Genomic DNA, 21,736 nt, shown 5'->3' on the forward strand with positions numbered 1-21,736 from the left:
GAGGTGGTGGAGGGAGGATTTACACCCATTCATGGGGGGGGTTACCACCCCCCCCTGGGAAAACACCATGAGCATTCACCTTATTCCAACCCCTCATGATTTTGTATACCTCAATAACCTAACGCTTCAGCCTATTAAACTCCAAAGAAAAATGTTCAAGACCAGGTGACATGGTGGTGAACCTTTTCTGTACTAATAACATTATTCATGTTGCTGTGTGAACATAACTGCTCACAGTACTTCAAGTGTGGGCTCACCAACAACTTGTACAGTTGTATCGTGATGTCCCAACTTGTGCTCAATACCCTTCTCATTGAAGACAACATAAGCTATATGGAGAGACTGGATAGGCTGGAGCTTTTTTTCACCTAGAGTTAAGGAGGCAGAGTATTTATTTATACCATCTGTAAATATGAGGAGCATAGATAAGACAAATGGTCACAGTCTTCTCAGGTTTGGCATGGAGTCAAAAACTAGAGGGCATAGGGGAGAGGGTAGGGCTGAAGATATAGAAACATAGAAACATAGAAACATAGGTGCAGGAGTAGGCCATTCGGCCCTTCGAGCCTGCACCGCCATTCAATATGATCATCAAGAGTCAAGAGTCAAGAGAGTCAAGAGTCAAGAGTCAAGAGTCAAGAGAGTCAATTTAATTGTCATTTGGACCCCTGGAGGTCCAAACGAAATGCCGTTTCTGCAGCCATACATTACACACAAATAGACCCCAGACACAACATAATTACATTTAACATAAACATCCATCACATAGCTGTTGCTATGTGATGGATGGCTGATCATGGTTGATCATCCAACTCAGAATCCCGTACCTGCCTTCTCTCCATACCCCCTGATCCCCTTAGCCACAAGGGCCACATCTAACTCTCTCTTAAATATAGCCAATGAACTGGCCTCAACTACCCTCTGTGGCAGAGAGTTCCAGAGATTCACCACTCTCTGTGTGAAAAAAGTTCTTCTCATCTCGGTTTTAAAGGATTTCCCCCTTATCCTTATCCTGGTTGGGTTGCTCCTTGGCCTGGCCAAGCTGGCCATCCACGAGTCACGGCACCAGGTGGTGGAGGCTTTTACCTGAGCCAGCTGCCTGTCCCTTTTCCGGGGTTACGTCCGTGCCCGGGTGGGGTTAGAAAGGGAATACTCCCTGTCCACGGGCACCCTGGGGGAGTTCCGGGACCGCTGGGCTCCGCAGGGTGTTGAATGCATCCTCAATAAGGATTGTAACATTGTTGTATAGTACTTTATTAAGGATATTTGTTTGTATTGTATTATGGTGGTGGGCTCTGGTTTGTTTTATTGTAGTGTAAATATTATTTTTTAATAATTGAATACATTTTTTGATTAAAAAAAAAAGTATTTTCATTGTGCATAGATGGCTTTGAAAGTAATGGATAGTACTGTTTCTCTGGTAGCCCAGAAAGCAAAGTACTTATGATGTTAGGACAGGAATCTCACATTGCCAAATGGCTCAAGAATCATGATCTTATGTGGATTATGTGTGAGTTTGAATCAGGAAATGCAATTAAGAACAGGTAGTTGACATAATACTATTGGTAATTTCTATTTTAGTTATGCTGCAGCTAAATAAGACTTGGGTTAGTCTGCGTTAGGACTATTGTGTGCAGTTCTGGTCGTCCCATTACAGGAAGGATGTGGAGATTGTGGAAAAAGTTGACTACGATGTTGTATGGATTTGAGCACATTTATAAGGAGAGGTCGTTTAGTTTAGTTTAGTTTATTGTCACGTGTACCGGGGTACATTGAAAAGCTTTTGCTGCGTGCTAACCAGTCAGCGGAAAGACAATACATGATTACAATTTGCTATACTTTATATTTAAGAGGGAGTTAGATGTGGCCCTTGTGGCTAAAGGGATCAGGGGGTATGGAGAGAAAGCAGGGATGGGATACTGAGTTGGATGATCAGCCATGATCATATTGAATGGCAGTGCAGGCTCGAAGGGCCGAATGGCCTACTCCTGCACTAAAGATAATAACATGAATGGTATTTAGTGCAAGATAAAGCCAGTAAAGTCCAATCAAAGATAGTCTGAGGGTCTCCAGTGAGGGAGATAGTAGTTCAGGACTGCTTTCTAGTTATGGCAGGATGGTTCAGTTGCCTGATAACAGCCGGGAAGGAACTTGGATGGACAAATTTGTTTGTCTTTGTATTCAATTCAATTCAAATCAACTTTAATGTCATCGCACAAATACAAGTATGAGTACAACGAAGTGAAGTTTTGCGTCAGTCCGTAGTAGTTGTACATGAAGAAATAACAGTAGGATCTTTGGAGGCTGTGGGATGATCTTACAGAAGTTTATAGTTTAAAATATAGGAGCTAAACGTGGGCAAATGGGATTAGTTTAAGGCGTGGGGGGGAAGGTGGCTGAGAACTAAGGTGGAGGGGAGGGGGGACCATTCGGGGGAAAAAAGGGGGCACTTTGTAACCCGACATCCCTTATATGGCATCTCTTTGAATGCCGAGGTATGCAAATCAAAGCATGTGACCGTGGTTTGGCACATGTGACAATTAAACTATCTAATCTAATCTAAATGGTCCCATCACCACTCACCGTTTGCCTTCATCTGCGACATCTCGACCTTCAACTCCGTCTGCATGTTTCTGATCTCTCTGAGCGTCCATGCAACTGAAAAGGAAACAGAGAACTAGTCCTCAGTCCGCCCTCCAAACAGTCCTGCACGTCTCCCCACACCAACACCCCCCCCCCCCCCCCCCCCCCCCCCCCCCCCCACACACACACACACACACACACAAATTCATGTTATAGGAGCAGAATTAGGACATTCGGCCCATCAGGATTCTGTTCGACTGTTCTAGATTGGCCAAACTTCCAGATTATTAGTTACCACGTACCATTACTCCTCGGGGAAACTTGGTCCCGCAGATCATCCTGGGCACTTCTTGCAGCCCAAGGCCGGCCGTTAGCTGGAAATAAGAACACATCAGATCAGACCATCTCCACTTCCTCTAACGATGCACCACGCAGTATTGGAAGAGCTAATATCTTTAGTAAGCGAGAGGTCTAGGGGGCCTCCAGAGATACTGCTTCAACAATGAAGCAGCATCTCTGGAGCATAGATACTCCAGAGATGCTGCCTGACCCACTGAGTTACTCCAGCACTTTGTGTCTATCTTTGGTATAAACCAGCATCTGCAGTTCCTTTCTAGACATTGAACCATTGAACTGTGCAAACAAAGACATATCTTTCATAAGTATAACCAAGAGAGGTTTGAATCACTGAATCAACAAAATACGGTGTCAGATTCAAAGGATGTTCCTTTTGAAAGGAGATGAGGGGGAACTTCTTTAGTCAGAGGGTGGTGAATCTGTGGAATACACAGATGGCTGTGGAGGCCAAGTCAATGGATTATTTTATGGCAGAGATAGATTGATTCTTGATTAGTGCGGGTGTCAGGGGTTATGGGAAGAAGGCAGTGAATGGGGTTGAGAGGGCTGGATAGATCAGCCCTGATAGAATGGCGGAGTAGATGTGATGGGGGCAAGTGTCTTGATTCTGTTCCACTCATTTATGAACTTATGAATGCAACACACACAGGACACTTGCACAGAAAATGACTCCAACTCACTTGCATTCTCCATGTGTGACTGCTCCATGTTTCCGGGCGATGGTGAATCTCGCACTGCTCTGAGCATCTGTGTAACTGCAAGGAAGAAATGTGTCAGTTTAACATACTAGTACGGGTGTCAGAGGTTATGGGGAGAAGGCAGGAGAATGGGGTTAAGAGGGAAAGATAGATCAGCCATGATTGAAAGGTGAAGTAAACATGATGGGCTGAATGGCCTAATTCTACTCCTATCACTTAACATAGAAAATAGGTGCAGGATGAGGCCATTCGGCCTTTCGAGCCAGCACCAGCCATTCATTGTGATCATGGCTGATCGTCCCCTATCAATAACCCGTGCCTGCCTTCTCCCCATATCCCTTGACTCCACTAGCCCCTAGAACTCTATCTAACTCTCTCTTAAATCCATCCAGTGACTTGGCCTCCACTGCCCTCTGTGACCTTATGGCTTGTTCTACCTCAACTACCTCCTCTGGCAGACACAAACAACTGGAGTGACTCAGCGGGACAGGCAGAAACTCTGGAGAGAAGGAATGGGTGACCTTTTGGGTCGAGACCCTTGTTCAGATTTCGTAAACCTCTTTAAGGTCACCCCTCAGCCTCTAACACTCGAGGGAAACAAGTCCCAGCCTATCCAGCTTTTCCAAACAACTCAAATCCTCTCGACCTGGAAGCACCTTGTAAATCATTTTTGGACTCTTCCCAATTTAATGACATCCTTCCTGTTGGAGGCTAACCAGAATCGTAGACAATGTTCCAAATGTGGCCTCACTGATGGCTTGTACAGCTTTAAAAAACCCTCCCAACACCTGCACTAAATACCCTGCCCGATAAAGGCAAGCGTGCCAAATGCCTTCTTTACCACCCTACCCGTCTGTGTTGGCCACTTTGATGGGACGATGCATTTCGGACAATCTCATCGACAAGACTTTAACAATGATTTTAACTGAACTCATTAACAGGAATTTTTCACACTAAACATTCTCAGCAGTTGAGGTAATTCTATCTCAAAAGTTTGCGTCTCCCTGTGTGATTATGTAGAAATCTCTGGACCAATATATTTTGGATGGTTTACTGTAACATGTTGAACGTTTTCCAAACTGCAGCTACGGGACCATTTCCAATGACTCACGTTCTCTGGAATGTAATACTAGCGAGCTCTTTTAGATTTGTGGGCACAGTTATACAGAGGAATATGTCCTGGCTGCTCTCTCTGCCCTGTCTAAAGCTGGCCTCCATTACTTCCCTGGGACCCATCTTGATGTGATATTCTGTGGACCGAAGGAACTGCAGATGCTGGTTTACAAGAAAAGACACAAAGTGTTGGTGTAAATCAGCAAGCCAGGCAGCATTACTGGAATGAATGAATGTATCAATACTTTATCGTCACATGTGACAAGTCACAGTGAAATTATTTTGCTTGCATAGCCAAGGTATGCAAATAGTCACCACATAAAGGGCACTGACTAAAGGGCCTGTCCCACTTGGCTGTCTTTCGCTCGCCATTTACGCGACTTGCTAGCGTGTGGGTAGAGCGGGGACGGGCGCATGGAGTGGTGCGGAGGAGTGCGGAGTGGCGTGGAGGAGTGTGGACTTCGTCCTGAACGAAATCTTCGCGCGCCATCGGCCTGTCGCGCAAGTGACGGCCCAAGTGGGACTGGCCCTTAAGTTACAAAGTATCCCGTGCCAGGTCCTCCTTTGTTTCCCCCCCCCCCCCCCCCCCCCCCCCCCCATGGCGACCCCCCCCCCCCCCCGCCGGGTCCACATCTCGTAATGATGTACAACACGCTCATTTTGAAAATATTTTGAGAGCTGTTGTCATGACTTACAATTCTCCTTCATCTGTGAGAGCTGCATCCTCAGTCCAGTTTGGGAGTGGTTTATTTCACCGATGATCTGTGAAACTAAAATTAATAACCAACATCATCAGGCAAGAACAGTATATCTAGTCGATAACTCTGCTTTAGTTTTTCGTTTCAGTTCGAATTTTCGAGAAGTGGCGCGGAAACAGGCTCTTCGGCCTTCCGAGTGCGATCCGACCAGCGACCCCCCCACACTTACACTATCCGACACACACTAGGGACAATTTCCAATTTTACAGAAGCCAATTAACCGACAAACCTGTATGTATTTGGAATGTGGGTGAAACCGGAGCTCCCAGAGAAAGCTTACGGTCACGGAGAGAACTTACAAACTTCATACAGACTCAACCCATAGTTAGGATCGAACACAGGTTTCTGGCACTGTAAGGCTGCAACTCTACGCTTGTTTCCATGTTGTATTTCTAAACTAAACTAAAGTGGAAGACGAGGGCTGGGATGGTCGTGGCAGCAATGAGATAATAGGCACCAGGGAAGAGTAACGCAAAACACAGTAGTTTTGGTTTAAGAAGAAAGGGGAAAGACTTAATAGGAACCTGAGGGGCAACTGTTCATACAGAGGTTGGTGGGTGTATGGAATGAGCTGTCAGAGGTGGTGGCTGAGGCAGATATTATGTACGACAGTGTATCAAAAAGATTTTTGGATAAGTACACGGATAGGAAATGTTTGGGCCCAACAGGGGCCGGTGGATGGGGCATGTAGATGGGAGATGTTGGTCGGCATAAAGAAGGTGGGCCGAAGGGCCTGTTTCCATGCTGTTGGACACCAACTCACCATTTACTGGATCCAGACAGCATTCCACCTTGGGCTCAGACTGTGAACTCATCTTGCTGACCATTTCAGTGACTGAAACACAAAATTAAGTCATTCGCGCTGATTCCGACGGAAATGCTTCCATCATTACCATCAATCAACTATAACCACGAGATAATATTTGCATGCAGACAATTCCTTAACTTCGATACTGGTGGACCGTTGACTGATCAATTGATACTTTATTATCACATGTGACATGTCACAGTGGAATTCTTTGTCTTGTGTACCATACACAAGGTATGCAAAGAGTCACCACATAAAGGGCACCAACATAAGTTACAGTGTTCAATGTAGTCCCCAGTGGTCCCTCTTTGTTCCCGATGGCCCCCCCATGTCAGGTACCTCTTCATTCCCGGCAGCAGAATTAGGACATTTGGCCCATCGAGTCTACTCCGCCATGGCTGATCTACTATTCCCTCACAACTCCATTCTCCCCGTAATCCTTGGTCCCATGGTAATGGGAGCAGGAGCAGGAGCTGGGTACAGTAACAGGCATGTTTGTGCCCAAGAGCAAACCAGGCACCTTCTGTCGGTGAGGCAGCAGTGACGGCAGGGGTATGGGAAGGCATGGCAGCGTATACAGTCAGCATCTGCAGGGCTCGATGGGCCGAAGGGCCTGTTTCCACGCTGCATTGTAACGAGGTACAGTGGAAAGCTTTTTGTTGTGTGTTCTCCACAATATCTCTAAACTAAACTAAACTATAATACAGGATTACAATCGAGCTGTACACATTATACAGATGCAGGGTAAAGGGAAAAAGGTTTAGTGCAAGGTAAAGTCTTCTAAATGCTGCTGTTGGAGTTGAAGATTAAAAGAGTGGAGCGTTAAGAAAAGCTTAAAGCTCAAAAAAAATGAAGCGGTACAAAAAATGTATTAAGATATATGTAATTTCCGGACTTCTAAAAAAAAAAAAAAAAAAAAAAAAAGAGTGGAGCGATGGTGATGAGCGATTGCAGGTCTGTTTCTGGGACCAGTACGTACAGAGTCGCCTCGCTTGGGCGGCAAGTCGGTACGAGGGTCTGGCCCATGTCAGAGCGCCTGACTGCTGGCAGTCAAACTGCCTGACTAGGCGGTGCTGTGGGAGTTTCCATACTCAGAGGCCCCCCTGTAGCCTCAGTAACGTATACTCACACTATTCGCAACACAAGAATCCCTGGCAGGGCCCCAGAACTGCTGTGTGTTCCCATTACGGAACTTTCAAAACTTCCCAATCGTTCCTTAAACTAGGAGCTGTCTCATGAGGAGCTGTGGAGTAGGTTTAGTTTAGTTTAGTTTAGTTTAGTTTAGTTTAGTTTAGTTTAGTCTAGTTTAGTCTAGTTTAGTCTAGTTTGGTTCAGTTTGGTTCAGTTTGGTTCAGTTTAGTTTGGTTTGGTTTGGTTTGGTTTGGTTTGGTTTGGTTTAGTTTAGTTTAGTTTAGTTTGATTTGGCTTGGCTTGGCTCGGCTCGGCTCGGCTCGGCTTCGGTTCGGTTTGGTTTGGTTTGGTTTGGTTTGGTTTAGTTTAGATGGGAGGCATGGTGGCGCAGTGATAGAGTTACTGCCTTACAGCGCCAGGGACCCGGGTTCAATCCTGACTACGAGTGCTGTCTGTGCGGAGTTTGTACGATCTCTCTGTAACTGCGTGGGTTTTCTCCGGGTGCTCCGGTTTCCTACCACACTCCAATTAACTTTGCAGGTTAATTGGCTTTGGTAACAATTATAAAATGTTCCTAGTGTGTGCAAACACATTGTGAACACTGAATGCTGGAGCAGAGTTTTGCAAGAGGTACATGGGAATCTCTGCTTCCCTGGATGGAGGGAAGGGAAGAGATGAATAGACATGGAGAGAGCCATATGATGCGGCATGCTTGGTTGGGGTGGATGTGTGCACTCAGGAATTGCGAAGGGGTTGTTCCCTTCAGAAAGAGGAGGTGAATCGAACAGTACCCTGACTTATGCAAGGCCCGTGCAGAAGCCTCTGTACCTACTGCTCGACGGGAGCAGGGAGAAGATGGTATGGCTGAAGTGCTTTTCCGAGGCAATGTACAGGATTGCATTTGGGCTGTCCACAGTGTACAAGGCAATGTGACATGTAGATGGAGTCAATGGTGGGAAGCCTCCTTTTCTCCCGAGTCTGAAGAAGGGTCCCGACCCGCAACATCACCGCTCCTTCCTCTCCAGAGATGCTGCCTGACCCGCTGAGTTACTCCAGCACTGTGTGTCCTTTGGAGCTCGTGGAGATGGGTGAGAGGCGGTTGGTTGTCAGGCTGTGGTGCTGAGCTTTGGATGAGCTGAGGTTTAAACCCCTGTCCCACGGTGCGAGTTCATTCCAAGAGCTCTCCCGAGTTTAAAAAAAAATCATACTTGTGGTAAGCACAGAGAATGAACGTAGCGGGTACGTCGGAGCTCGGGGACGTCTCTTAGCGCTAACGGCAGGTACTCGGGAAGACTCGCTAACGGCAGGTAAGCACGGGAAGACTCGTGAAGATTTTTCAACATGATGAAAAATGTCCACGAGAGCCCCGAATACCGACGAGCGGCCATTGCCGTAAGTTCCGTAATTACCGTAAGCTCTGAGTTCAAATCAGGGCAAACTCGGGAGAACTCTTGGAATGAACTCGTACCGTGGGACAGGTCCTTTACAGACTATGCGAGGAGAGAGAGAGTGAGTTATTCCAGCTCTTTGTGTCGATCTTTCCTTCATCCTGTATCTGTACACTGTGGACAGCCCAATTGCAATACTGTACAGTTTCCTGAGCAACAGTGAATGGAGTTGAATAAGTTGTTCAACTCTCCAGAAGTTCTAACTAACTTGTTTGCCCTCTCCCCCAGCTCTGACAAAGATCCTCTGACTTGCAGTGTTCTGCTTCGACAGATGTTGCTTGAGGTACTAAGTGCTCTGTGTTCCTTTCAAGTGCCTGCTCTCTTCTCTCCTTGCTCAGCATATTGTCTTTCAGCAACTGGGACTAACATTCCTAGCCCTGACCTTGCTCCGCTCTCCCCGTTTACTCAGGGAGCAGGCAATCACACAGTCCTACACTGGGGGGAGGGTTCAATGCTCAGGCAGAGTTGACAACAATACAACTCATCCACAACTACTCTGCGCTGTCCCAGTTTCAAAGTTTTGGTCAGTTTAGCTTCGAGATTCAGCGCGGAAACACCGAGTCCGCGCCGACCAGCGACCCCCACACACCAACATCAACACCAACCAACACACACCAGGGACATTTTTTACATTTATACCAAGCCAGTTAACCGACAAACCTGTACGTCTTTGAAATGTGGGAGGAAATCGAAGATCTCAGAGAAAACCCACGCAGGTCACGGGGAGAATCTACGTATGCTATACAGACAGCACCCATAGTCAGAATCGAACTCGGGTCTCTAGCGCTGTAGATGGCTGTGCAGCGGATAGTGGATAACTTTGCAGTATGGACAAGTTGTGTTATTGTCCAGGCCAGGGATTCACATAGCCTGCCAATGCAGTGCTGGCGATCGGAAACACTTCACTCACAGCATGGGTGGTCGGTTGCGAACAGCCTTGTGACACCCTTCCACAAAGCACATCCTTGTAGATCAGTGGAGGGGTAACATCCTACAAACATACTCCTGTTGTAAAGGTTACAGGTCTCTGGGTCAAAGAAGGGCCAGGATTAAGTGAAAGGTAAAAGTCAATGGGATCCAAACACATATCGGATTGATTCGGGTCACTGAGAGAGATACAACGCGGAAACAAGCCCGACCACCCAATGACCAGCAGACACCTACTTACATTATTCCCACCCTGGTACATTATATTCTTCCAAAATTCCCACCATCTCCTCCGAGATTTTACCATACACCTACACACCAGTGGCAACCCAGCTGGTCACAGGGAGAGTGTGAAAAAAGACAAGACTGGAGGCCAGGATCGAACTTGGGTCGCTGGAGCAGAGTGGTCTCACCTTTCGCTGTCCACAGCCCACCACTGAGCTGAGTCAACCATGCTTTAAACTAAACAAGAGAATGTTACTGGGTTCCTGCAATAGACCCCCTTCATGGAGAACCGATCAGGAATGTTACATTCATTGGAGTTCAGGATTTTCCACTCAGTAAATTGAATAAAGGCAACTTTTGCACTCCGTGAGTTCCCATCTCTAGCTTCACCAACAAGGGTGGACCTTTCACAGGGTTAATCCCACAGAATCCCTTTGGAGTCTCACAGTTTTGGCAGGAGTTCTGAGATCTGAGTTGTTAATCTCAATGGCAGCTTGGGAACGCACCATGGAAATTCCAGCCATTGACTGTTATTGCAATAGCCTCAAGAAAGAAATGATTTTACAATCTGCTGCTGGTTATATTGGTAAGTAATTTGACTCAGCACCTGATATTGGCGAATGAAATCGCCCTAAGGCTGACTTTTGTTCTCATATGGCTCATTAAATGGAGCATCCTGGACAATACAGCCCACCCCCTCCATGACACACTGGTCAACCTGAGGAGCACCTTCAGCAACAGACTGGTTCCATCAAGATGCAGCACAGAACGCCACAGGAGATCCTTCTTCCCTGTGGCTATCAAAGTGTACAACTCCTCCCCCTTCTGTCGGGTGGTAGACTGACCCCACCGCCCCCCTCCCCAATCTTTGCAAGTCCCCAATCCTGTTTTATGATTGTTAGCAGATCAATTTCTCTCCTGGGATAAATAAAGTTCTATTGTATCATATCGTATTGTATCGTATCGCAAAGCTGGAAGCGTTGAGACAGTTATTGTCTCAGTGCTGCATGGATGACCGATGGTTAGCATGGACTTAATGGGCCGAGGGGCCTCTGTCCAACTGTATCATTCAATCAAACACCTCCCCCAAGGTATTACTAAACTAATTTGTGTGATCCATTATCCCATTGCAACCATCTTAATCCCAGTCATTACCTGTTTGAGTTGATTCAAATATTCTTTACATAGACTTTAGACCTTAGATATACAGCGAATAAGTGGTAAGCCATTTGGAATGGAGATGAGCCTGTGGAGTCTGTGGAATTCCCTGCTCAGAGGGTGGTGGAAGCCGGTTCTCTGGATACTTTCAAGAGAGAGTGTCTATCTTCAGAAGCCATTTCTACCCAATCAGTACCCCGTACCTGCTTTCTCCCCATATCCCCTGGCTATCTTAAGAATTAAGAATAAGGAGTAGGCCATTTAGAACGGAGACGAGGAAACTCTTTTTCTCACAGAGAGTGGCGAGTCTGTGGAATTCTCTGCCTCAGAGGGCGGTGGAGGCAGGTTCTCTGGATACTTTCAAGAGAGAGCTAGATAGGGCTCTTAAAGATAGCTGGAGTCAGGGGATATAGGGAGAAGGCAGGAACGCGGTACTGATTGGGGATGATCAGCCATGGTGGTGCTGGCTCGAAGGGCCGAATGGCCTACTCCTGCTCCTATTGTCTATTGCCTAAACAGGCAGCAGGCATGCCGGGCAACAATCACCCTGTACACTAACACTATCCGACACACACTAGGGACAATTTACAATTCGTACAGAAACCAATTAACCTACAAACCCTCACATCTTTGCAGTGTGGGAGGAAACCAGAGCACCTGGAGAAAACCCACGCAGGCACAGGGCGAACATACAAACTATGTACAGACAGCACCCGTAGTCAGGATTGAACCACCACCATGCCACGGAGTCTCTCAGCCTTGGCCTCAGAATCCCAAGCCAGGGGAAGATTCTTGGGGGTGAGCAGAGAGACGTGAAGCCCATCAAATTGGCATTTGATACTCACTGTTCTGCAGCTGGGAGAGTTCACCCTTGAGCTCAGTGAGTGAGCCTTTCATCCCGTCCGACATTCCTGTCACTGATAAAGGAACCGTGTTAGTGTCAGCATCTGTAAACATCTGCACAGTATGCAAGAGAAACATCTGCAAACATCTGCACAGAGAAAAGCAAAAGAAAAAATACACACAGCACATAAACTATATATTGTATATATATATAATATATATATGTATTGTATATTGTATTGTGACCCTTGATATATGCACTCCACTTTTTTTTCTTTTTTTTCTCTCCTTCCCTCTTACACTATTTCTTTCTTCTTCTCTTTTTATGTACCTTGTTGTATGTTGTGACTGTTGGCAAACCAATTTCCCTCCGGGGATGAATAATTTTTAAATTGTATCGTATACACCTGGGGCTGGTGTAGTGTGGACCTGTGTGGACTGTTAAGGTCTCCCGCCTCACCATTGAACACTCAATGGATCCAAGCCAGGAATTTGTACCACATTGTGTGGGAAGGAACTGCACTATCATAGACACAAAATGCTGGAGTAACTCAGCGGGGCAGGCAGCATCTCTGGAGAAACGGAATGGGTGACGTTTTGGATTGTGTCTGAAGAAGGGTCTCGACCCGAAACATCACCCATTCCTTCTCTCCAGAGATGCTGCCTGACCCGCTGAGTTACTCCAGCATCTTCTATTTGTACCACATTGCTGTGTTAATCTGCTGTGTAAGGGTTGTTATTCACTGTTGTTCTGCTGTGAATTTATTGTAATGGTTTGAACCTTGTCCACTTGTTTACATAGCGCTGGGCAAGTTATATATAGCCATTGGACTGGTCCAGCTTTCTTTTTCTTTTGATCTAATTATTCACGGAGAGTCACTGATGAGTGTGCAACATTCACTTGACTTCACAGTTGCTGCCGTGGCAGCCTGCAATGACCCCAGGTCCCCATCAATGGCACCATTATACAGCAGTCTGCACGCTGCACTGTGCCACAACATTGCTGCCTCACAGAGTGGAGGCAATTGTAGAATTCCCCCTTCAATCAGGCTTGGGGAATCACACAATCAGCATGGTGGTGCAGCGGTATAGTTGTTGCCTTACATAGAAACATAGAAACATAGAAATTAGGTGCAGAGTAGGCCAGGCCCTTCGAGCCTGCACCGCCATTCAATATATCAGGCTGACCTCCAACTCAGTACGGAGTACCTGCCTTCTCTCCATACCCCCTGATCCCCTTAGCCACAAGGGCCACATCTAACTCCCTCTTAAATATAGCCAATGAACTGGCCTCAACTACCCTCTGTGGCAGAGAGTTCCAGAGATTCACCACTCTTACAGCGCCAGAGACCCAGGTTCGATCGTAACTACAGGTGCTGCCTGTGCGGAGTTTGTACGTTCTCCCCGTGACCTGCGTGGGTTCTCTCCAGATGCTCCGGTTTCCTCCCACACTTCAAAGCCAAGCAGGTCTGTAGGCTTTTTGTTTAAGAAGGAACTGCAGATGCTGGAAAATCGAAGGTACACAAAAAAGCTGGAGCTGGAGCATCTATGGAGCGAAGGAAATAGGCAACGTTTCGGGCCGAAACCCTTCTTCAGACTGATGGGGGGGGGTGGGGGGAAGAAAGGAAAAAGGAGGAGGAGCCCGAAGGCTGGGGGATGGGAGGAGACAGCAGGAGGGCTGAGGAAGGGGAGGAGACAGCAAGGGAAATTGGGAGAATTCAATGTTCATGCCCCCAGGATGCAGACTCCCTAAGCGGAATATGAGGTGCTGTTCCTCCAATTTCTGGTGTGTATGCTAATTGGCTTGGTTAAATTATAAATTGTCCCGGGTAAGTGTAGGAAAGACTGCAGACTAAATGTGCAGTGATTGCTGGTAGGTGCAGGATAGGTGGGCCGAAGGGCCTGTTCCTGCACTGTATCGTTAAATTAAACTAAAACGAAACAATCTTGGTGACTGAGATTGAAGTATCTGAAGCTGGGTCCCCACACTGCATATCTCTAGAAATATTACCCTGCCTTTATTGGGAGAATTTGCTATAAATTACTATACAGCAGACAGCTGATGGGTGATACATCCCACCCCATACACAACTCATTGGTTTGCACATTATGGTCAATAAATACAATGCATTTGTGTCGGAAGGAACTGCAGATGGTGGTTTACACTGAAGATAGGCACAAAATGCTGGAGTAACTCAGCGGGTCAGGCAGCCTATATGGAGAAAAGGAATAGGTGGCGTTTTGGGTTGAGACCCGAATGCGTGACGTTTCGGGACTGAAGAAGGGTTTTGACCCGAAACGTCACCTAATACAATGTATTTGTTGACTCCTGTGTAGGAAGGAACTGCAGATGCTGGTTTAAACCGAAGGTAGACACAAAATACTGGAGTAACTCAGTGGAACATCAAACAGCTAACAATGGCCTGTTCCTTTAAAAAAAAAATTTTAATCAATAATATTTTTATTAGAAGCAAGTACATAATAAAAAACCATTTCATGTATATCAGTCATACATTGTTAATATTATCAATTATTTAATGACCCCGCTTCTATTTAAAAACATTTTTTATATGGCGTGTTTCCTTTCTCATCATTACTTTTTTGCATATCTTTAATTAATTTGTTCTATATCTCTCTCTACAGCTATATATACCTCTCATTTCTCTTTCCCTTGACTCTAGTCTGAAGAAGGGTCTCGACCCAAAGTCACCCATTCCTTCTCTCCAGAGACACTGCCTGGCCCGCTGAGTTACTCCAGCATTTTGTGTCTGTCTTCGTATCTGTTGACTGTATTTTCTCTGAACTTTCTCTTCAGTCTGGGCTCCTGCGGCAATAAGCCAGTTGCTTTGACTTTACTCGGCAAGGCTGGAGTCTTGCCGCAGTCTCTAAAGCCCCCTGTGGTGTGAAAGAAAGTACCATTCCAGGATGTTGGAATCTGGAGCGATACACAGAGGATTGGGAACTGCCAGAATCACTGAACATTGGCCACACTCACCATTACTCCCCAAGCGGGAAAGTTCCATTTTGATCGCAGCGTCGGAGTTCCTTAATTCTTTGAACATCACTGTGACTGGAATGGAAGCAGACGTTTTACATTGAATTGTGAGGGGTGATGTTGTGGAGGTGTACAAAATCATGAGAGGAATAGATCGGGTAAACGCACAGAGCCTCTTGCCCAGAGTTGGGGAATCGGGAACCAGAGGACATAGGTTTAAAGTGAGGGGGTGGGGGGAGATTTAATAAGAACCTGCTGGGTAACCTTTTTACACAAAGGGTGGTGGGTGTATGGAACGAGCTGCTGTAGGAGGTATCTCCTCTGGCAGCTCATTTTCATATACCTACCACCCTCTGTGTGAAAGAGTTATTGCTCAGGATCCTATTAAATCTTTCCCCTCTCACCTTGAACCTCTGTCTCTTGGTTCTTGATTCCCCTTTGATGGGTAAACCATTCTGTGCATTTACCCTACCTATTTCAATAGACAATAGACAATAGATGCAGGAGTAGGCCATTCAGCCCTTCAAGCCAGCACCGCCATTCAATGTGATCATGGCTGATCATCCCCAATTAGTACCCCGTTCCTGCCTTCTCCCCATATCCCTTAACTACACTATCCTTAAGAGCTCTATCTAACTCTCTCTTGAAAGCATACAGAGAATTGGCCTCCACCCTTCTGAGGCATATTCACAACTCTCTGGGTGAAAAAGTGTTTCCTCGTCTCCGTTCTAAATGGTTTACCCCTTATTCTTAAACTGTGGCACCTGGTTCTGCACTCCCCCAACATCGGTAACATGTTACCTGCCTCCAGCGTGTCCAATCCCTTAATAACCTTATATGTTTCAATAAGATCCACTCTCATCCTTCTAAATTCCAGTGTGTACAAGCCTAGTGGCTCATTCTTTTCAACATATGACAGTCCTGCCATCCCGGGAATTAACCTGGTGAACCTATGTTGCACTCCCTCAATAACAAGAATGTCCTTCTCAGATTTGGAGACCAAAACTGCACACAATACTCCAGGTGTGGTCTCACCAGGGCCCTGTACAACTGCAGAAGGACCTCTTTGCTCCTATACTCAACTCCTCTTGTTATGAAGGCCAACAGGCCAAACATCATACATTGGCATATACATCTTCTGTCAACTTGCTTTTCAACAACAATTTCTGTTGAATATTTATAATGAAAATAATTTGACCCTTGAACCCCTTCAAGTTTTAGCCCCCCCTTGCACATGCTGTCTGGTGCTGTCGAAAAACATCTGTTCATTCCGGCATTCCCGTTTTCCCACAACGTCCCTGTCATGGTGCACTCAGAATTCCTGTACGGGTGTCAAGGAGTATGAGGAGATGGCTGGAGAATGGGGTTGAGAAGGAGAGATAGATTGAATGGCGGAGTAGACTCAATGGGCTGAAAGGCCTAATTCTGCTCCTATGTTTTACGACTTACTTATTATTCCATATAGCTAGCCCTGACACAAACCTCACATCTAATGAGGTGCAGGCACTGTGAGGAATGTAACAGCGTTTGTGAGCCAAGTTGTTGTGGATTGTGAGACCCTGGGGTCCCACACAGAATGGACTCATATTTCATGAAACAAGAGACCATGAGTTTGAATGCAATTTCCTCTTTAATATTACACTGCAGGATCAGAAGTCTGGGTAAACATAGAGTGTGATAGAGTCGATACTGACACTTCTCACACCCTCTAACTACTGATGGAAAGGCACACGGTATGTTTATTTCATTTAGTTTAGAGATACAGTGCAGAAATAGGCCCTTCGGCCCACTAGGTCCGTGCCGACCAGCGATCCCCGCACACTAACACTAACACTAAACTAGGGACAATTTTTACATTTACCAAGCCAATTTACCTACATTCTCTTTGGAGTGTGGGAGGAAACTGAAGATCTCGGAGAAAACCCATGCAGGCCATAGGGAGAGCGTACAGACTCTGTACAGACAGCACCTGCAGATGGATCGAACCCGGGTCTCGGGCACTGCAAGCACTGTAAGGCAGCAACTCTACCGCTGCGCCACCGTGCCGCTTATTGTAGGGTGAAGTAGGGTTGTATGTGTTGTAGGGTAGAGAATAGTGAGGGCTAATGACTATTAAATAGGGATGTGGATTGTGCTAATGTGGGGACAGGGAACTGCAGACAAAGCCTTAAAGTCAAGACATGGAATGCAGCAGCAAAGACACCCAAGTTTCACAAAGTTCATTAATTATGTTATAGTGTACACCCATCATTGTAACAGGGATTGGATCTACTGTTAACAAAGTTAAACTTGTGAATAATCATTTCTTTCAGGTTGTCACCAATTTAAATCTTTCTGGGTTCCAATTTGTGCAACACCTCGTTTTATCGTTAGTCAAGTTTTATAATAAGTTTAAGGAACTGCTCGAATCGAAGGTACACAAAAAAAGCTGAAACTCAGGTGCAGCAGCTCTTGCAGAGGAAATTTTACTGAAGAAGGGTTTTCACGTCTATTTCCTTTCTATAATGCTGCTGCACCCGCTGAGTTTCTCCAGCTTTTTTGTGTACCTTCTCATTTTTTCAAAGTTTCTTTAAGGTTTCGATGTTACTCTGCGAAGTTTCTCTGCCAGAGCTTGTTTTATTTTCAGTCAAGTTTCTGTAATTCAGTCTGAAGAAGGGTCTAGATTCGAAACGTTGCCTGTTTCCTTTGCTCCGTAGATGCTGCCTCACCCGCTGAGTTTCTCCAGCATTTTTGTCTACCTTCTGTAATTAAGACCTAATTTTACTGTCAAATGTCGGAGTGATTTTGTCATCTGAGAATATTAAAACTGCACCAAAGTCACACTTGGGAGATCAGCTTTGACTGGTCTCCTGGTGCTCACTAGTTTTAATAAATCGCCCGTTACTTTGAACACCAACTCTGCGTGGCCTTTCAATGTTGCTCCTACAATGTGTATACTTCCCTGGAATCTACCCCCTGATCTCTTCCACTGCTGCAGCAGCTTGCTTAGCACGCAGAATGACTGCCTCAGGTTAAGGCCAGGCTCTGCTGGAGTTTGGGACTCAGAGACTACTGAGACTGTTAACACTCACTGTTCTTCAACTGGGTGAGGTCAGCCCGGATTGCAGAAAGTGAGCTCCTCGTCTCTTCCGAGAAACCAGTCACTGAAAGACAAGCAGAAAACAAGTGGTGAAAGCACTGGCATTAGAGGCTCAAATTAGGGAAATAATTCATCCGGTGTGTGAGTGTTCTTTACTGTTAACAGCTCTGGTTGCCATAGAAAAGGTTCTGCGGTGCTGTGATGATGGGGCAGTCATTGTGGGGGAGGGGGAGAAGTTGCAGTGTGTGGAATGGATTTTAAAGAACGTAGGTCCTTTCAGGAGGAAAGAGGATGCTAATGCCCCTGTCCCACTTAGGAAACCTAAACGGAAACCTCTGGAGACTTTGCGCCCTACCCGAGGTTTCCGTGCGGTTCCCGGAGGTTCCCGGAGGTTTTTGTCAGTCTCCCTAATGGTCGAAAGTGATTTCCGCTTCTTCTATGTTCCAGCGATTATTGAAAAAAATTCAAAACCGACCGCGACTAAAAATAGGTTGCCGTTTTTAAAATCAGTCATTATTTAGTCGAAGCCGGTTGGGATGCTAGTTGAAGGTGGTTGCCAGAGGTTGCAGGTGGTTGCTGGAGGTTGCAGGTGGTTGCCGGAGGTTGCAGGTAGTGGTAGGTAAGACCTCCACTACTAAGTCGCGGCCGGTCTCGAATTTTTTTAAATAATCGCCGGAACATCGAAGAAGTGGAAACCACATTCGACCATTGGGGAGACGGACAAAAACCTCCGGGAACCGCACGGAAACCTTGGGCGGGGCGCAAAGTCTCCAGAGGTTTCCGTTCTGGTTTCCTAAGTGGGACAGGGGCATAAGGGTGAGACAGAGTAGAAGTCAATGGAGGAATTGGATACAGGGAAAATTCACAGCATCTGTCGATGGTGGGCAGATAACCCTAAGGTCAATGCCATGGTCTTATCTCAAATTCCATTCAGAGATTCAAATGATTTAATTGTAGGGATGATCAAGCTCAGTGAAATGAATTATCCATAAGATAGACAATAAAAATCAACTGGAGTAACTCACTGTATCTGGGGTTTAACATAACAGGCGGCATCTCCGGGAGAGAATGAATGGGTGACGTTGTGGGGTCGTCTTCAGTTTTTTGATTTCAAGATATCCCAGGGAAACAGGGCCCCTCAGCCCCCACAGAATCCACACAGCCCGATATTGATCACCCGTTCGTGCTAGTTCTACATTATCCCACGTTCTCAAGCACTCCCCGCACACACTAGGTGCGAATATAAAGAATTAATCGACAACCCCGCGTGTCTTTGGGTTGTGGGGAGGAAACCGGAGCGCCCGGATCAAACACGTAAGGTCACAAGGAGAAGATGCAAACTCATAACAGATAGCATCCAAGGTCAGGATCGAACTCGGGACTCTGGCACTGTGGGTCAATAGATCTACCAGCTGCACCAATGTGCTATGCTATCCTTAAATGTCTTGGAGGACCAATTTCATCTCCAAATTTAGACATGTTCAAATCACCATGCCCACAGTCCGATCCTTTCGTTGTCTAATGCATTTCGTTGTCTTAATGCATTTCGTTGTCTCTGTACTGTACACTGACAATGACAATTAAAATTGAATCTGAATCTGAATCTGAATCTGAATCCTTTATCTCCAGAAATGCTGACTGACACAATGAGTTCCTCCAGCACTTTGTGCCTATCTTTGGTATAAACCAGCATCTGCAGTTCCTTGCTGCACGTATATCTTGTGTATCGCCATTACAGTGCCTGGCAACAGGAAGATATCTTCGATGCACTTGACTCATCTGTGGAGAGTTTGGTTCTGAGGTCACCCTCACTTCCTTCTCCTTGTGGTCACCAAAAAGGAAGCTTCACCACAGCTGTGTTTTTGCTGTTGCTATCCATGCACCAAGCCACTGTCAGAAATATTGTCATATGCAGTCATCTACAACAAACTAGAGTCTGAAGAAGGGTCTCGACCCGAAACGTCACCTATTCCTTTTCATAATTTCATAGGAACAGAATTAGGCCATTCAGCCCATCAAGTCTATTCCACCATTCAACTATGCTTTGCTCCTGACCCCATTCTCCTGCCTTCTCCCCTTAATCCCTGACACTTGTATGGGATTATACAAGTGTCAGGGACTCTATCACTATACACCATGGCATAAGGGTAGAGTTGCTGCCTTACAGCACCAGAGACCAGGTTTTAAACTAAACTAAACTAAACTAAACTAAACTAAACTAAACTAAACTAAACTAAACTAAACTTATCTAAACTAAACTAAACTAAACTATACTAAACTAACCAAAACATACAAGCATTATTCCAAGACTTTGTACAGATCAAAAGTCCTGTTCGTAACTGTGGGAACTCCTGACTTAGATTCAGTTAGAGTTTAGCAGTGACTGGGCAGATGAGGAAGGCACTGGCTACTGATGGGCTTGTTCAGCGTATAACAAGAGGCCATCAGCAACACCTCTGCAATTTCCTCTTTGATCTGAGGCCATAGACGTTGCGTGGGCGTGCGCAAAGTTGAAGACGAGTGGGAGAACTCAAGCAGTCATAAATAGCTGGCATGAACAGCGGACACGAACGGCCGTCAACTGAGGAAGGTGAAGTTGAAAGACAGGAAGGAATGCATTGGCGCACGAGATGGTGTCATGAGCAGCCCGACAGACAGAGCGGAGATTGTTCGAGCAAGGACAGAATTGTCCACGGCAGATATTGGAAAGGCACCAGGGGCTTCCGAGAAACACAAAGAGCTGCTTGAGCTGAGGATACAAAGGGGGTATTTGACAAGCTTGTAGTGCTTACTGTTGCTGTTCATCTGCAAAAGTTCCATGTTGAGACCAGCCTGCGACTGCCTCATCTCATTGAAGATCTGAGAAACTGAAAGAGAAGCAAGGCTTTCAATGGGATTGCGGGAAGAGAAGTTCAAGTGAGTTTATTGTCATGTGTCCCTGTATAGGACAATGAAATTCTTGCTATGCTTCAGCACACAGAACATAGTAGACATTTACTACAAAACAGATCAGTGTGTCCATATACCATTGTATAAATATATACACACATGAATAAATAAACTGATAAAGTGCAAATAACAGATAATGGATTATTAATGATCAGAGTTTTGTCCGAGCCAGGTTTAATAGCCTGATGGCTGTGGGGAAGTAGCTATTCCTGAACCTGGTTGTTGCAGTCTTTAGGCTCCTGTACCTTCTACCTGAAGGTAGCAGGGAGATGAGTGTGTGGCCAGGATGGTGTGGGTCTTTGATGATGCTGCCAGCCTTTTTAAGGCAGCGACTGCGATAGATCCCCTCGATGGAAGGAAGGTCAGAGCCGATGATGGACTGGGCAGTGTTTACTACTTTTTGTAGTCTTTTCCTCTCCAGGGCACTCAAGTTGCCGAACCACGATGCAACCGGTCAGCATGCTCTCTACTGTGCACCTGTAGAAGTTCGAGAGAGCCCTCTTTGACCAACCGACTCTCCGTAATCTTCTCAGGAAGTAGAGGTGCTGATGTGCTCTCTTTATAATTGCATTAGTGTTCTCGGATTTTTACAATAGTAATTTGTGATCAGAGCTACCAATGGGTCACCATCAGTGATCCTACTGTCAGTGATTGGGTCCAGTAA

At 46.0% G+C, this 21,736-nt stretch overlaps 1 protein-coding gene across 1 annotated transcript in view; it reads right to left on the reverse strand.

The window, feature by feature from the left end:
• The window catches only part of LOC129714466 (uncharacterized), a 90,107-nt gene that overhangs the window by 56,346 nt on the left and 12,025 nt on the right, over positions 1 to 21,736 (reverse strand). Inside the window, exons 9-15 of the mRNA XM_055664074.1 lie at positions 20,916 to 20,990; positions 18,116 to 18,187; positions 15,045 to 15,119; positions 12,052 to 12,123; positions 6,273 to 6,344; positions 5,447 to 5,521; positions 3,621 to 3,695 (exon numbers count right to left, since the gene is read on the reverse strand). Coding sequence (XP_055520049.1) covers positions 3,621 to 3,695; positions 5,447 to 5,521; positions 6,273 to 6,344; positions 12,052 to 12,123; positions 15,045 to 15,119; positions 18,116 to 18,187; positions 20,916 to 20,990 — 516 coding nt within the window. The remainder of the gene's footprint in view (positions 1 to 3,620; positions 3,696 to 5,446; positions 5,522 to 6,272; positions 6,345 to 12,051; positions 12,124 to 15,044; positions 15,120 to 18,115; positions 18,188 to 20,915; positions 20,991 to 21,736) is intronic.

The sequence above is a fragment of the Leucoraja erinacea genome, chromosome 39, assembly GCF_028641065.1.
Source record: "Leucoraja erinacea ecotype New England chromosome 39, Leri_hhj_1, whole genome shotgun sequence".
Lineage (NCBI taxonomy): Eukaryota > Metazoa > Chordata > Chondrichthyes > Rajiformes > Rajidae > Leucoraja > Leucoraja erinaceus.